The following is a 17,388-nucleotide window of genomic DNA, read 5'->3' as shown; positions in this document are numbered from 1 at the left end:
ACATCTATTTCAAAGTCAATATTTAAACAGTTTATGGCTTTATATAGACGATCATGAAATGGCTTCAGAACAGTGAGTGCAAGAGAGGGGGGTCAGACTGTCGGGGATCACATGACAGTTAACCATCAAGTAAATTCAGGGGTAGATTACACAACTATTTTGCCCTTTCTTTTCATGAAAGCAATACCCAAGAGGTTTGCATATTTCATGAGGGCTATTGCTCTAGGGTGAGTCAAGACATGACCTTTATGGCCCTAGTGCTTCAAAACATTGGACAGTGTCTACAATAATCCCCCCTTAAATGCAGGACAAACTGCTTTGTTGGTCTGACTGCTTAATTTTTTGTTTTGCTGGTAATAAGGACTTCTTTTAGCATTTTTAATAGGACATAGACAAACCCTCTAGGGCCAATTCATGTCTTAACGCACACACATCCACCTCTCCTGGGCGCATGATGCTTGATTTTAATGAGCTGCCACATTAAAAAGGAAGCGCTAGGTAAAAATTGTGCATCCCTAGTGCTCAAAAGCATTGGGCGCCCAGGAGACGTGACCGTGCACGGGTTAGGAAAATGGACGCTTAATGCAAGTGTCCGTTTCATCCCGCTACAGATAACTCGCATGCACAACATATATGCACGCCTGCAGTGTGTATATTGTGCGCCCAGAAATTTATTTTTTTTTTTTTTTGTAATCGAGCCCTTACTTAAGTCAAAAGAACCATAGAAAACCAGTATTTTTTGTTTTTCAAGTGCTCTTGACTTGCAGTATGACAATGCAGGCTCCAGAAAGGTGTCAAAAAGGGTGCGTTGACTGTCAATTTTTTGTATCAGGGGTAATAGCTAATAGCCTCATCTACATGGAATTTACATATGATGAGTGCTATTAGATACACGTTTGGATGCATTAATCCCCTTCTTGAATCAAGCGTTAGTCTAGCGTGTCCAAAACGCGCATCTGAGCATTTACCTGTCTGTGGTGTGTGCCTCTGTCTATATACACATATGTTTCATTGCACACTCATTATCATGCAATTACAGAAATGTTTTATGATTTCCAGTATATATTCTGTAGTGCTAATAATACTGAAACATTTCTAGGTCAATTAAGAATTACATTCCTTAGGAATAAGAATCCAGATGTTTCATACCTTAGTATATGAACTCGTCTCTAGTGGATGAGTGCTTCTTTCATTTTGTGCTGGGTTGGTGCAACCTCAAAGCGCTTGCCCGAGTGTTGCAAATCTGCAAGAAGCATAAGTGTGCTATATGCAGTGGCTGCAGGATTCCCTCCCATACAGTCATGACCTTAAGCAGGCCCCCACCTTGCAGCTACTGTTATGCTGACCACCTGTGTAACCCATTTGGAGTACTGACATTCCAAGGATACTACTGCAAAGTAGCCAAAGGTTTGGAAGGCATGGGCTACCTATAATGCTGAGCACCAAAGGAATCCTAAAATGGCTGCCACCTTGAAACCATTAAGATGTCTGTTATAGTACCTCACGGTCTTAACTTCTTTAGTCAAAAGGCTTTCAAAAAATATTTGACCTTATAAATCATTTTCTTTGGCTACATTTTTAAAAAAATGTTTCATTCACCATAAAAATTTGAACTCACACTCTCCCCCTCCTGCCACTGAAATACCCATTTTAACTTTTCAGTTAGAAAATAAAGCAAAAAAATAAGTCCCTTTCATCCAACTCCCCAGATGGCCACCACATTGATGACCACAAGGAAACTGGTTAGGAACATCCCCTGTTTTGATGTTTCAATAAGGACTTTGGCCAAAAAGATTTTGGGAAATAAAGCTATATATCTATTTGCAAAAGGTTTTACTTTAAAATCTGTGCTCACAGAAATATTCTATTTAGTACTGAATAGTGCAAATAATATTTACAGCAGAACCCTCTCGCAGTAAACAATAAATCATGGGGTCTAGTGCAGATGCAAAAAAACTGGACTGGATAGGATTACTTAATACATGCTCGGAAACCATTTAGGCCAATCAAATTGCAGATCTACTGATTTTAAGCAATATAAACTACCTGGCATGCCAAAAAGATACTGGTTTTAGGAGATGCTGCTGCTGCTACTACTCGATAGAGGCAGCGGGGCAAAATCAGAATAGTAACCAGGACTGATAATCCAACTAAAGGTTAGTGTCGTTATTTCCTCCCTGGCTTTCTGTTCTGGCATTTCAAAGCATTGCTGAGAAATAATCGGATCAAGTTTATCTCCTTTTACCATGATGCTCCTTCTGCCACAACTCACCCAATTGAGGGCTGAACAGAGTGGCTTAGTAAAAGCAAAGTATAATGTCAAGGACAAGTTATCAGGGATTGCAATATAGTGTTACTTTAACTAGCTAGAAACTGTTTGAAGGGATAAAGATAGCTTTAAAAAATAGAAAAAAAAAGTTATCGCCTCCATGAATTGTTATTCTGGTACCATAACCTCATTTCTACGGTCCCTGGTGGTTCTCTCACCTCTGCTGTACCCTACGAGCAAAAATGCTCAGGGGATGCAGGTTTTCCCAAAGGGACTCAGTAAGGGTCAGAGATGGTTTTGTGGAAGACATACACATTTAAGGTGTAAATAGCTAGCTTTTATCTTTCAAATAAAGCAGCTTTACCTAGGAGGTATATACAGTACTATATACACAGTCAGTCAAAACATTTTGTGTAGCTGAAATCTAACCGTCTACCTTCAACTTCTGATTTCTCACTGCACCGATCCAGACTCGGGGGGTGGGGGGATGAATGTACTGAAACGTCTTTCGCAATTTGGAAGTGGTGCGTTTCGGAAAGCATGCTGGTAGTTTCGGAAGAGAACAAGCTCACCACTCCTCACTCCCCCACCCCTACCCAACTCTCTCCCAACTCTAATTTACCTTTTCCTAAAGGGAGGAAATGCCTCACCGGTGCCCCCTCCCCTGGCAAAACAGCAATAAGACCACTGGATTTCAGATTTCATCTAAAATTCTCCACAATCCTAACTTCTATCCCTTTCCCCCATGATGCTACTGCATAACTGATTTAAGCAAACTAGACTTTTAGAAAAAGAACAAGTATATATAAACAAAATAATTTCAGTTACGTTAGTGTTAATGAGACTACAAAATGAATTTTATTATTGGTTAATAGTGCTAGAGAGGATGGGTCTGGCTCAGGATTAACACCCCCTCCCAATCCCAGTGACTTCTGCAAATCCCCCCAGTAAAGAGACAGTGGCACAAAGGAGAAAAAGCTGTGCATGCAGGTACAGGGCACAATTTTCAAAGCGTTTAACCCTTGCTAATCGGCTTTCTGAAAGCCGTCTACCCTCGGCGCGGCTACATAATTTTAGCTGCTTTAAGGGGTGGGAACAGGGAAGAAAGATACTTTTAGTTCGGGGGAGGAAAAATACACACAGATGGCATTTTCAAATCTTCACACCTATTTTTCCCAGCATCCCCCCCCCCCCCCCCCCCCCAAAAAAAAACCACCCTACTCTGGATCTGGGGCAAGTTTTAAAGCAAACGTAGGTGTGTGTGTACCTTTGCTTTGGGAAATGGTGCAAAAGCCTGCAGGTAGAATGCATGCGTGGTCTTTGTCCAAATGAGGACAGCTTGAAAACTGCCTCCATCCTGTACCCACAATACCTGGGAGTACCAAAGAATTGAATCTATGGAAATATAGGAGGTCCATATTCAGAGGCATTTAGCTGGATAACCCAGAAGGTATTCAGCTAAATGAATATTTGGGCACTTAACTGACTATATTTTAGCTGGATAAATTATCCACTGACATTGATATTCAGAGTAAGCTGCATAAGCTTTCTGGCTAAGTCTGGTCCTAAGTTATCTGGCTAACTTTCAGCCAGCCAGCTATAATTAATTGTGCGGCTGCACTATTGAATATACCTCCAAAGTTAGCTGGATGAGTTTATTCAGCAAACTTTGACATCCGGACAGTGACTGAATATGGATCTCATATGATTTTTAAAAAATTCAGCACATTCTTGTCTACTTGCTCTTCCTTCTTCATGGTGCATATGGAGATAGTGTCAAACGTGCATTCTGTCTCCCTACATATTCTGATATCTATACACCCAGATGCATATCGCTGAGGAAAAACCTGATTCACAAAAATTGCCTATTTATTGTCTGATGTGCAGATTTTTTTTTTTTTACAGCTGCCTGAGGCTGGGCCATCTGTCGGCCCAGCATAAACTGTAACTCTCTGCTGCTTCAGCTCCCAGACCATGAAGACCAGCTCTTTTCATGCATAATGCCAAGACACCACACACCCTTCCCCCTATAAAGCACGCAGAAGGATAGAGCCATGCCCGTATCTTAGTACCTGACCCAGGAGCTTGGGGTGTCACCCTCCTGCAATCCGCCTTGCCTCTCACACATTTCTCAGCCACTCGTATTCAGCAACATCGGTTTAAATGCCAATCACATTGTAAGTGGGAGAAAATTAAATGTAAAAAAGGCAGGCTCTTCTGACTTGCGTGCAAGCATGCTGGGGAGAGGCAGGGAGAACTAGCAGTGTGGTTCACTCGAGCAACAAATCCCCAACGGACTGAACGCCGTCTAGCAGTCTGGCCTTTAATCCAGACCAGGCACATCATGTCAAGAAGTTGTCGTCATCATAAGCTGAGCTCAGAGTCCTAATATGGGATTCTGAAAAAGGGGAACCTTGGTCCCGGGTCTAGTCAGTCTGAACAAATCTTCTTGGTTTAGGGTGTAATATAAAATTATGATGCTTTTCTGCTGACATCTTTGTCTGGTTAAAACCAAAATTTCCCCACAAGCTCCCACTACCATAAAACCTTACTTAATGGGTATAATGCTAAGAAGCTTATGTTTTAAAATTTGATTTCAATAATATGTTAACAGACTAATGCCTGTACACCATTATTACAAGATTCAACACAAATTAATTTGATTTTTCTTTCTCGACAATTGGAAATAAAAAATGAAGCCCCGAAAAGTTATAATTAAGCTCAAGTAAAGTTTTACAGTACTAAAGATTACAAGTGCTCGTTTAAAAATAGCTTGTATTTTGAGATTATATATTTACCTCTGTACCATTACAGGAGCAGCACTGACCATCTTGGGTTTAATTAATTCAATTTGAAGTTACAATGAACAAAAAAAAAAATTAAAAAAAGCACCCAGTGTAACCAACCCCTGGTTTCCACTTTGCTCCAAAGGCCAAAGAAGCATAGTCTAGGGTTTATGAAAGTGCCCTTCCCCCATTTCGTCATGACAGTCACCTGCAAGTCAGTGGGAGTTTGGAGGCGCTGTTGGTTCAAGCAGCACCACTCACACTGTAAGAGAATAAAAGAAAGGGGAGGGAGGGAGGGAGGAAAAAATAGCGCCGCAAGCTTTGTTAGGGTAGGGGGACAAAGGGCGACTGCGGTTAAAGTTTTACTGCTTCCAGGTTGGACCATAATCCTCACTCCCAACAGCCACCCCTCAACCCTGGCCACAAGTATCATCAACTCCCCTGTGGCAGAAATCCTCGTGCTCACACAATATAATCGATACCGTCAAAGCCACACACGATGGCAGCAAGGACCAGTGCGAAGGAGGGGATATCCTATAGCACTGGTGAAAGCTGGGCATCCTCTCTTACGTTTGAACAAAAAAGAAAAAAAAACAGGGGGAAAGGAAAACCAAGAATAAGATCAACAGGAGGTTAAGCAAGAGCCTCTTATCCCCAAAAGAAAGAGGCAAACCAACACAAGAAGCCAAAGATGGGACTGACCCTTCCTCAAAGTCTAACTAGAGCAGGATCACAAGCATCCCTAGTGCGGGCGCACACTCTCACCTTCCCTTCCTCATTCCTCACCACTTTCCCCTTTTTTTTTTTTTTTTGCATATTAGTGAAGATTCAGCAAACAAACCCATCCTACTCAGTGAAGGACTGGGGGAGAGGTGTGGCAAAACATATCTATTTACACATCTACAGTTGTCTTTAACCTTTCAGAGTCACTCGCATCAATATTCATCAGAATGAAACAATTTTAACACACACAAACTAAACAGGTTAGTCTGAGTGTGTCCACGTAAGCACGGATATGTGTGCACGCACGCATCTATCTATATAGATAAATATATGTGTATATAAAATATATACATGCGCACGCACACACACACACACACACACAAACACTTCCTTTCCTTCTTAATATCAAATTTAACAAATTGCACTATGTACTTAGCAAAACCGTATGAGGCTGCTCCAACTCTGACACAGTGACTAGTAAAATACAAAAATGCTGTCAGACTTGTAATGACAAGAACACATTTTTGTCTGAAGGTGCCACAGCGATGATTATTTCAGGCTTCAGCTGTAGGTTTTTGTTCTCCCTCCCTTCTCTCCAAACTCTTATTATACACTGATAATTAAAACAGTACCCCCCAATAAGGTTTAAGGCCTGACACTGCAGTCTCCTGAACCGTGGCAGTTCTCTGAAACGATGCTTATTCTTCCCATCTCGCTCTCTCATGGCAAATAAAAGCACGGGGTAGGGGGAGAAAGTGATTAAATGAGTATTAGTTGGAGCTCTTTTTTTTTTTTTTTGGTTTAACTATTTCACTAGGGGAAAAACTCCTCGTACTTCAAAACAAATGGGAACTCCCCCACTCCCTCTCCAAAAAAAAAAACCTGCCAGAACAGTTTCAGTGATCTGTACAGCCCATACAGTTCCCAAAAGCTATAAACCCATTTTAAGTAGATAGGGGGGGGGAGGGTATCCCTCCAAATCAGATTTTATATTTATATATGTTTATATATACACACATATGTATAAACATATATGTAAAACTACAAGTAATCACAAGTATCTCCGGTGCATCTTCCCACACTCGTGCCCAGTACGACTATTGGAAGCTGGGAAGAGTAAGATGCCGTGTAAGAATAGCTCCCATCATTATTAGACTTCCTCTCCCCTAAGGTGGATGCCTTCTTGATGCGCAGTACCATGCTGCAGGCTGCATTGCTCATCTGGCCGGCTGAGACAGGACAGGATAGGAGAGGGTGACATTGAGGGAGTCGTTGTGTTGCACCAGGGAGACATGCTTGTAGTGTAGCACAAGGTCCTTCAGGGAAGCATACAGATTGTACGGCTCAGCGAAGCCGTATCCTGAAGCTGTCTTGTAGATCATGCAGTGCTTTGTGTCGCCGTCGACCCTAAGGAGGGGAGTGGAGAAAAGGGGGAAAAGTTATTTACAGTATTCTCTTTATCCTGGGGTTTTGCTCCTCCTGTTTTACAGCAGCTCCCCATAGCCACCAAAGTGAAAATTCTCAGTCAGGGGTCAGAGTCCAAGACTCTCTCCAGAAATCTGGAAAGGTTGCAAGCTCCCTCCCCCTCCCAGTCTGGCAGCAGGCATGGCTAATGTGATGCAGCCGGGATTTGCTCAACCTTCTCAAGAGACTGGGGGGGAATGAGAGGCTTATGACTGCTGCCTCTGCAACATAGCCAGGCTGGGCTGGTTCAAGGCAGTACAAGCCATGTCCGAGAAAGGAAAACTGGTTCTTACCTGATAATTTTCGTTCTTGTAGTACCACAGATCAGTCCAGACTCATGGGGTTTGCCTCCCTTCCAGCAGATGGAGACAGAGAACATTTTGCTGCCACATAACCTGGTGGTTATGTGGTTATGCAGTCCTTCAGTATTGACCTGTACCCAAGCCAAGATACCACTGAACATAAACAAACGTGTCCCCATATAAACATGTCACCCTGAACGAACAGTAGCAAGTGGAACCCTATAATGGGAACGATTCTTTCCAACCTTAACGGAAGAAACCAAATGAAACCTGTGCCATTCTTCAGTCTATTTACAATAACAGTTTGAGCGGACTCTCCAATTCTCCCCTACATCAACTGGGCGGGACTCTGGACTGATCCGTGGTACTACAGGAACGAAAATTAGCAGGTAAGAACCAATTTTCCTTTCCTGTACGTACCCGCATCAGGCTAGACTCCTAGGATGTACCCAAGCTTCCCTAAAGAGACTGGGACTGCAAGAGTCCTGCTCGAAGCACGTTTTCACCACTGTCCATGGCATTTGGAGCCTAGACACCTAAATGATAATTTAGGCGAAAGTGTGCAAGACTTCCAAGTAGCCGCCCTAAAAATCTCATGTGGCGATACTTGCTGACGTTTGGCCCAGGATGCTACTTGCGAGTAGAGTGAGCCCTTAACCTCTCAGGGATAGGACGATCCTGACAGATGTACACCGAACCAGCGCTTCTTTCAAACACCTCGCTACGATGGACTTTGAAGGCTTATGTCCCTTTTTTGCGCCACTCCATAGCACAAAAAGATGATCCGATAGACGAAAGCTATTAGTGATTGAGATACCGTAACAAGGCTTGCTTTCCATCCAAGAGCTATAACTTCCTCCCGTGAGGTGCCACCACGTCCAGATCTGGGAAGGCTGGAAGCTCTACCGATTGAGTCAAGTGAAACAACGATAACACCTTCAGAAGAAAGGAAGGAACTTTAAGCAAAGAGACTCTAGACTCCGTAATCCTCAGAAAAGGATCCCTACAAGACAGAGCCTATAATCTGAAATTCTCCTAGCGGAAGAAATTGCCACCAAAAGAACAACCTTTAAGGTAAGATCCTTTATAGTTGCCCTTCTAAGTGGCTCGAATGGAGTCACACACATCCCCTTAAGGACCAAGTTAAAGCTGGGGGGGTGGGGGGACACGACAACCTTCGCATCAGAGGCCGCAAATACATCACCCACTGGAGAAAATGCACCTCATCTGGATGTGCAGCTAGAGCTACTCCCTGCACCTTGCCTCTAAGAAAGCCCAATGCTGCCACCTGTACTCTGAGGGACTTAAAGGCCAAACCCTTTACCTACCCCCATTGTAAAAAGGTCAAAATGTGCACCACAGACACTCGAGTAGGTTCAACTCCCTGCTGTGCGCACCAAGACTCAAAAATTCTCCACACTCTCATAGGCTAAGGATGTCAAAGTCTTCTTAGCTTGCAGCTGAGTGGAAATGACATCCCTGGGATACCCTTTCCACCTTAAGATGCTTCCTCTCAAAAGCCAAGCTGCAAGACAGAAGCAAGCCACCTGATCTGAAAATATGGGATCTTGGTGCAAAAGGTTCGGAAGATGAGCGAGACACAGCAGCCCTTCCACCACTAGATTGATCAAATTCACAAACCATGGCCGCCAAGGCCACTCTGGCACCACTAGAATTACCTCTCTTGGATGAATCTCTATTCGCTGCAACACTTTGACCACCAGCGACCATGGCAGAAACACGTTCAGAAGAACCCCTTGTGGCCATGAGAGTACTAAGGCATCGACCCCTTCCGTTCCGCGTTCTCTTTTGTGACTGAAGAATGGAGCTGTGGCATTCCTTTGAGTTGCCATCAAGTCCATGTGGAGCATGCCCCACATGCAATAGATAAGCTGCATTGCTTCCTCTGACAACTCCCACTCCCCAGGATCCAGCTGTCGATAACTGAAAAAATCTGCTTGTACATGGTCTATCCTAGCTATATGAGAAGCCACCAATAATTCCAGATGTTGCTCTGCCCAGTCTATTAATTCCTGGGCCTCCTGAGTCACCGCCCAACTCTTCGTACCACCCTGTCAGTTGATGTAGGCCACTGGTGTTGCAATGTCCAACAAAATCCTTACCGGCCCTCCGTGTAAGAGAGGTAGAAAGGCATGCAATGTGAACTGCAATGCTCTTGTCTCTAAGCGACTGATAGACCACGACGCCTCTTCCGCCGACCATTGGCCTTGCGCCGACTGAGTCTGGCATACAGCTCCCCAACCGAAGAGACTGGCATTGATTGTGACTTCTATCCAATTCGGAACATCCAAGTTTACAACCCAACTTAAGTGGTCCGGACCAAGCCACAGTGAGAGACTGGAACTGGCCATCTCCATAAGAGGCAGTGATAGATGAAACTGTTCTGACAAAAGATCCCACCAGGAAAACAATGCCCTCTGCAGAGGCCTCATATGAGCAAACACCCAAGGAACCAATTCCAACATGGAAGCCATGGAACCGAGAACCTGCAGGTAATCCCACACCTTGGGAACCACACTCTCCAACAAGCTGAAAACTTGCCTTTGTAGTCTGCAAATGTGTTCCCTGGTGAGAAACACTTTAGCGGTCCTGGTGTTGAAACGCGCCCCCAGGAACTCCAACTTTTCAAAAGATTCACAACCCAACCCAGGGACCTTAATCACTGCAATACCAATGCCACTGGTTGGGTACAAAGAATCTTTGACTTTGCTCAAATAAGCCAATCGTCCAGATACGGGTGAACTAGTATGCCCTCCTTCTTGAGAGCCGCTGCCACCACAACCATCACCTTGGTGAAGATTCTTGGAGCCTTTGCCAACCCAAATGGAAGGGCACAAAATTGAAAATGTGTCCCGAGAATCATGAATCACAGGAATCTCTGATGATCCGGCCGGATCACTGGGTGTAAGTAAACCGGTCAAATCTAGAGAGGCCCAAACTCTCCTTTGCGCACGACCTCCATCCAAAAACAAACTTTAAGAGCCATGTTCACCTTTTTTAGAACCAAAATCAGGTGTAAGGTCCCTTTCTTCTTTGGGACCACAAAATAAATGGAATACTTTCCCGTCCCACATTCCTCTACGGCAGAGCTTTCCAAACTGTGTGTCGGGACACGTTAGTGTGTCGCCTGCAGTGTGCAGGTGTGTCGCGGTCAACTCTGATGCGAGTTTGGGCTTTTTTTTTTCTAGAGATTCACTTTTTTTTCGGTTTATGGATTGCTTATTATTGGGTGATTTTTGCTGTCAATCGCGTTTTTTGGGGGGGCTTGGTGGGTGGAACGAGCCCAGCCATCCTTGCATTGGCTGCTGCTGCCGATGAGGCCTGGCCATGAGGAGTACTGACTGCAAGCAGCAGTGTCTGTTGATCATGGAAGGGAGTGAAGCACTTAACTGGCAACAATCAAAAAGACGAGGTACATGAGTGTGGGGGCCAGACATGTGCTGGGGGGAGAGAGATGAGTGAGTGGGGGGCAAACGTGCTGGGGGGACAGACATGTGCTTGAGGGGGAGAGATATGAGTGTGTGGGGGACAGACAATTTGTTTTATTATTGTTTCTCATAAATTATAACATGAATCTTGGAATATATATTTTTAATATAAATTTAAGGTTTTCATGAGATAGGTTGTGTCGTGAAACATTTTATTTATGTATATATTTAAGGAAACATACATAAATTGTCGAAATATGTTTCGTTCGTTTAACCTTTAACCTCTGGTTTACTAGTAGACTGAATTACCGTGTCGTGAAATTATGTTTGTCTAAAAAGTGTGTCACCAACATGAAAAGTTTGGAAAGCTCTGCTCTACGGGTACAGGAACAATGGCTCCCAGCATCTGTAAGCAGTTGATGGTTTCCTGTACCACCTGCCTTTTGTTTATGGAGGCGCAAGGAGACACCATGAACAAGACCTTTAGCGGGTGAGCAAATTCTAAAGCATAACCTTATCTTATCACAGTTAGGACCCACTGGTGCATTGTGACCTTGGCCCACTCCTCATAGAAGAGAGTCAACCGACCCCCTATAACTGGCACCGAAGACTGGACCGGCCTCGATTCACTGGGCAGACTTGGGTCCAGATGCACCCTGGCCAGAACCATCTCTGTTTGGTTTTCAGCCTCTAAAGGACTGGTTCCAGAACTGCTGCCTCCAAGTGCTTTGTCTCTGGGTTCCTCCCGAAGCCCTATTCTGCCAAAACAGCTGATTCTCCCTAAAGCAAGGTCTTTTTCCACCCTTTGGTTTATTTTCTGGCAACCTATGCCCTTTATTCTTTCCCACTTGCTTTATGAGTTCCTCTAAGTCCTCTCTGAAAAGCAGTTTCTCTTTAAAAGGTAACGCCCCTAACAGACAGACCAAACGTCCGCTGACCAGTTCTTCAACCAAAGAAGCCATCTGGCTGCGACTACTGACATCACAGTCCTGGAGGACATTCTGATGAGATCATATAACGCATCTCCTCCATAGGCCACCACGGCTTCCAGCCGCTCGGTCTCTGCCGCTGATCTCACTTTATCAGTGTGCAGCTGCTGCACCCAGTGTCAACAAGCACGAAGCATACAACTGCTGTAAACAGCAGCATGGACTTCTAACTTCCTGTCTTGCATATCTCTACGCTCTGAAGAACCGGCCACTGGAATGGTTGTTTTCTTCGTAACCGCTGACACTGAGGCATCCAACTTTGGCAGCCTCAACAATTCAAGCGCGTTCTCCAGTAATGGTTATAATTTATTTGTTGCTCTACCAACCTTCAAACCGGTCTCTGGAGTTTCCCACTCCCGAACCACTAACTTCTTCACCGAGTTACGGAAAGGGAAGGCCTTCACCGGACCTTTTAAGCCATCCAGGACTTGTTTCACCTCTTCCTGATCAGATTCCTCTCAGGAAATCTTCATTCCCAGCTCCTTAAGGACACAGGGAATAAGGGGCCACAATTCTTCCCTGTGGAAAAGATGAACCATTTTAGGATTGTCCCCTTTCACAGCTGGAGCTTGATCCTGCCCCATCATTTGTTTCCTGTCCCTCCAGACAAGAATCCAGCTTAGGAGAGTCCTCTACTGGAGGTTCCCCACGTCTCTATTTTAATAAACATTGGGCAATTTACGAACACGTCTCCATTTTAATAAACATTGGAAAAGATTGAGGCATCTATTCTTTTTTGTGTACCTCCCTGTCCTCCAGTGTTCTGGAGGAACCGGTTTCACAGCACCGAGAGCTAGGAGACGTTCGAGAGTCTGACGAACAATCTGCCGTTTGACCTGGGGACCACATGGGGATATTAAGTAGAAGTCTCTGAGAGGTCAAGCAAACCCCAAAGCACAGCCTCTTTCTATTATGCTTAGAACCCACTGATCGGAAGTAATTCTGGCCCATGCCTCGTAAAATCGGGACAGGCGACCCCCCCAACCCGAGGAATCGAGGGATGGGCTGGCTCCATCTCATTGTGTAGTCTTGGAGGCGAGGGAGGAGGAGGAACCACCCTCCCAGAAGGGTCTGCAGTCTCGAAAGGACGAAGACCAGGCTTGGTTCCTGGCCACTGGTTGTCGCTGTCCGGCCACTTGTGGCCTGCTCTGCCGAAACCTACATTGCCCTCGAAAGCGAGAGTGGAATGATGGAAATCCTCTGGAGGGTTTCGGTCTGTCCTCTGGTAACTTGTGAACTTTGCTCTCCCCCAGGGACTTTTATCAACTGCTCCAAATCCTCACCAAATAAAAAGCCACCTTTAAATGGAATAGCTCCAAGCTGAGTCTTGGCGGAAACATCCGCTGACCAGTTTCGGAGCCACAAAATCCGCCTTGCTGACACTGCTGACGACATGGTAAGAACATAAGAAAATGCCATACTGGGTCAGACCAAGGGTCCATCAAGCCCAGCATCCTGTTTCCAACAGTGGCCAATCCAGGCCATAAGAACCTGGCAAGTACCCTCTTGGGTACTTGCCAGGTTCTTATGGCCTGGACTGGCCACTGTTGGAAGTGCGGAGCAGGTCATATAGTGCATCCGCTCCATATGCCACCGCAGCTTCCAAGTGTTCCGCCTGCTCTGATTCCCCCAGAGGGAAAACTCTAAACATCAGCAATTGCTGGACTCAGCGCAGGCTCGCACGCATCATGTAACTGCTACACACCGCTGCCAGGATACCCAGGGCTGATACCTCAAAGATGCGCTTAAACAGTTCTTCTAGCATGCGATCCTGAAGATCTTTTAGAGCCGCCGAACCCACGACTGGAATAGTGGTCCGCTTAACAACAACCAAGACTAAGCATCCACTTTGGGAGATCGCAGGAGCTCCAGAGACTCATCTAGTAATGGATACAGCTTATCCATGGCCCGGCCCACCCGCAAACCAGCATCTGGAGCGTCCCACTTCCTGGTCATCAGCTGCTGGAGAATGGGATGGAAAGGAAAAGCTCGAGTCGGCGTTCTAAGTCCCGCCAGAACAAGGTCCACCGAGTCTTATGGCGGAGCTTGCAGGGGGAGCTCCACCCCAAGCTCAGAAAGAACTGCAGGAATAAGGGGTTATAATTCCTCCCTCTGGAACAGACAGACCACCTTCGGGTCATCACTATCCAAGGGGGTCTGCTTCCCCTGCTCATCTTCCAATTCTGACACAGCTGGAGGAAAAGGAGAGGTCACTGCAGCTGTAGCCACACTGCCTGGAACCTCCAGAGCGGCTGCTCCTCCTGAAGCCAAGGAGCTTTTTAACTTTGTGACCCGTAGAGACCCAGACACATCCGTGTACTTGGGTACCTTGGGGGCCGGTCCCTACGGAGGTCTCACTGGCCAAGCATCACCTTGCGGAGACCGGGAAGCCAAAAAGGCTTTATGCATGAGGAGGACAAAAATCTAAAGAAAAGGAATCAGAATCAACATCATCTCCCCCTTGGACATCAGGGTCCCCCTGGAAAAAATCCTGATCAAAATTGTCAGGACTGGTAGGGACTGGTGACAGCGCTGGGGGAAGCTCCCCCGTCCCCACAGCCCTTGCCTGAGCTTCAGCAAAGGTGTTTAAGATGGCTACTGTCCCTGCACTGAGGGGAAAAGGGTCAGCCCGAGGCTCCCGGGGAGCAGATCGTTTTTGAGCCCCTCGGGCTTAGTTAATGCTGCAGACCCAGAAAAAGAGCTACCTTCCCCTCCAGGAAGGCAGCGGGAGCAAATACCGGCCCTGGAAAGCTGCATGGACGATTCTCCACATGCCACACAAAGATAGTAATGGCATCTTGGAGGGAGAAAAACAGCCCAAAATGTGGCAAAAACACGGCGAAATTAGTAAAAAATGCGGCAGTTTGTACAGGAAGGGGTCCTGGATTGCAGCCAACCAAAAAAGAAAAATTTTCAAAAATTTCAATTTACTTATTTTTTTTTTTAATGCTGAGGATCGCCACAGGGTCAGAGAGGGACCAGACCACCTGTAATCTCTGCCCCAGCTCCTTACCTGGCTGGAGCCCCACGGGCTTACCAACCTCAGCTCCAATAACCTGCCACAAGAGGGGATGACCCCGCAAGATCTAATAACCCCCTGGGAGGATTGGGAAACACTCCCTGTTGCAGAAGAACTTCTTCCTATTTTTTTAAAACTTGCTTGATTCAAAACTTTATAGCTAGCTCACTTTTGGCTAATTTTAAGGGATAGCCTAAACCCCAGAAACAGGGCAGGACTGCAGGGTTTGCACCACCTCCATCTGCTGGAGACAGAGAAATACTGAAGGGATGCAGGAGGCACACCAGGTTAAATGAGGGTGCCTTTCAAGTTTTCCTCTGTCTCCACCTGTGGAAGGGAAGCATAACCCACGGTCTGGACTGATCCAGGTATGTACAGGGAAAGGAAAATTAGTTTCTTACCTGATAATTTTCGTTCCTGTAGTACCAAGGATCAGTCCAGGACACCTGGGTTGTGACTCCGCACCAGTAGATGGAGACAGACTAAAACTTGTGGGCGGAGCCATATATGCCCCTGTGCCAGTCACAGCCCCTCAGTCATACGTAATGTCAAAGTAGAAAATACCAGAAGGCAACCATAGCTAACCATACAAAAACTTGCAATGTAAACGGAAAAATTCCAATACCCCTACAGGAACTAGACTCCCCAACCGGGAGAGCGACTAAACAAGGGGTCAGCGTACGGCAAACGACAATGAGCGGACTCTCCGTTACTTAAGCGTATCACTGCGGGCGGGATCCTGGACTGATCCTTGGTACTACAGGAACGAAAATTATCAGGTAAGAAACTAATTTTCCTTTCCCTGTACGTACCAGGATCAGTCCAGGACACCTGGGATGTACCAGAGCAAACCTACCGAGGGTGGGAAGCAGAGAGTCCCGCTCGGAGTACCCTCTCTCCAAAGCTCCCAGCTTCAGTAGCCTGAACATCCAACCGGTAATGGTTAAAGAAGGTATGCCACGACTTCCAGGTAACCGCCCCGTCAAACCCTTGAGGCGACACCTGAGAAGATTCCGCCCAAGACGCCGCATGAGACCGCGTCGAATGAGCCCGAAGCCCCACCGGCCGTGGCTCCTGTGACAGGGATCGTCGACCTCTTGGTCAGCGTCGACACCGCTGCATCCATTTTCGGGATCCTTAACAGCTCCAACGCGTCCTTCGGCAGAGGATAAAGCTTGTCCATGGCCTTTGTCACCTTGAGGCCTAACTGCGGGGTATCCCATTCCTGAAAACAGAATATCCGTCGACGAGAAATGGAAGGGAAAACCCCCCCCCCCGCGGGGCCAGTGAGCCCCCAGGAGTACCGGATCCATGTTGGCCTGCTGTCTAGCGAGCACCGGCGGGCCCAGCTCCGCCAGGATAGCTGGGATAAGCGGGGCTAGTTCCTCCCTGCGGAAGAGGCGGACCACTTCAGGATCGGCCTCCACAGCCTGCGCCCCTTCGCCTGCTCCGGGCGGGGTGGAACCGCCGCCTGGCGTCCCCTCGGTCCCCCTCGGGGACTCCTCGTGGGAATGCACCTCATCCGAGACGGAGGACTCACTATCCGTGGCCTGTGGAGCCCCCCGCGTGACTCCCCGCGGGGTTCTTCACATCCTGGTGTCCGAGGACCCCTTGCGTTTCTTCCGCTTGGGACCCGACCTGTGGGTCCCCGAAACGGCCTCCGACCCCTGCCTACGCCTGCGGCTGCTATGTTTAGGGCCCTCGCGTAACAACAACGCAAAAAATCCGGGGAAAAACGAAAGAACCCAGAAGCCGAGGACTCCTGCCCAGAACTAAGGTCTCTAGGGGCACCACCCCCGCTGGAGCAACCCCCCCCCCCCCCCCCCCCCCCGGCGAACCCGTCGCAGGGAAAGCGGCGGAGGGAAGGCGCCATTTTCTGCCGGCACCCGCGCGATTTCGCGGGCCGAATTTAAAATGGCCGCCACTCCCGCGCTAGCCGGAAAGAGCTCCTCTGGCCCCCCCGACGCTGCTGCTACACGCGGCGGCGAGTGGATCGCCCGGGAACGGCTCCCCCCACGCGGCCCGGACGGCCCTTCCCCGCCCGGGAGACATGAAGCACAAAAACCGTCCCTAGGGAGGCGCGCGTGTGCCGAGCCGCCTGCTCGGCAGACCGACCCATGCGGCATGAGGCGCGAACGCGGCGAAAAACGCCCTGAAAGAACTTAATTAAATTTAAAAATTCGCCCCCACGGCAAGCGGCCCCCACCCCGTGAAGAGAGGACGGAGCCCTGACGAAAAGGAGAGCCGACAAGCAGAGAAAAGTAAAACCCTTTTTTTTTTTTTTTGTAAGTACTCACTGCTGTCCACGGTCCTGGAGCCCTGTGCCAATGGGGGTGAGTGAACCGGGCTCCCCGGTGTCACCCCCTACGCTGCCACTTGAAAACAGC

The 17,388-nt window shown here is 47.2% G+C and overlaps 1 protein-coding gene across 2 annotated transcripts in view; it reads right to left on the bottom strand.

The window, feature by feature from the left end:
• Positions 1-651: 651 nt before the first annotated feature.
• The window catches only part of PIK3R2 (phosphoinositide-3-kinase regulatory subunit 2), a 183,069-nt gene continuing 166,332 nt past the window's right edge, over positions 652-17,388 (bottom strand). For both annotated transcript variants that reach the window (XM_029614323.1, XM_029614324.1), the window contains exon 16: positions 652-7,185. In XM_029614323.1, coding sequence (XP_029470183.1) covers positions 6,996-7,185 — 190 coding nt within the window. In that variant the 3' untranslated portion in view covers positions 652-6,995. The remainder of the gene's footprint in view (positions 7,186-17,388) is intronic.

This window comes from Rhinatrema bivittatum, chromosome 8 (genome assembly GCF_901001135.1).
Source record: "Rhinatrema bivittatum chromosome 8, aRhiBiv1.1, whole genome shotgun sequence".
NCBI lineage: Eukaryota > Metazoa > Chordata > Amphibia > Gymnophiona > Rhinatrematidae > Rhinatrema > Rhinatrema bivittatum.
This window is presented reverse-complemented; position numbering and strand designations above follow the sequence as displayed.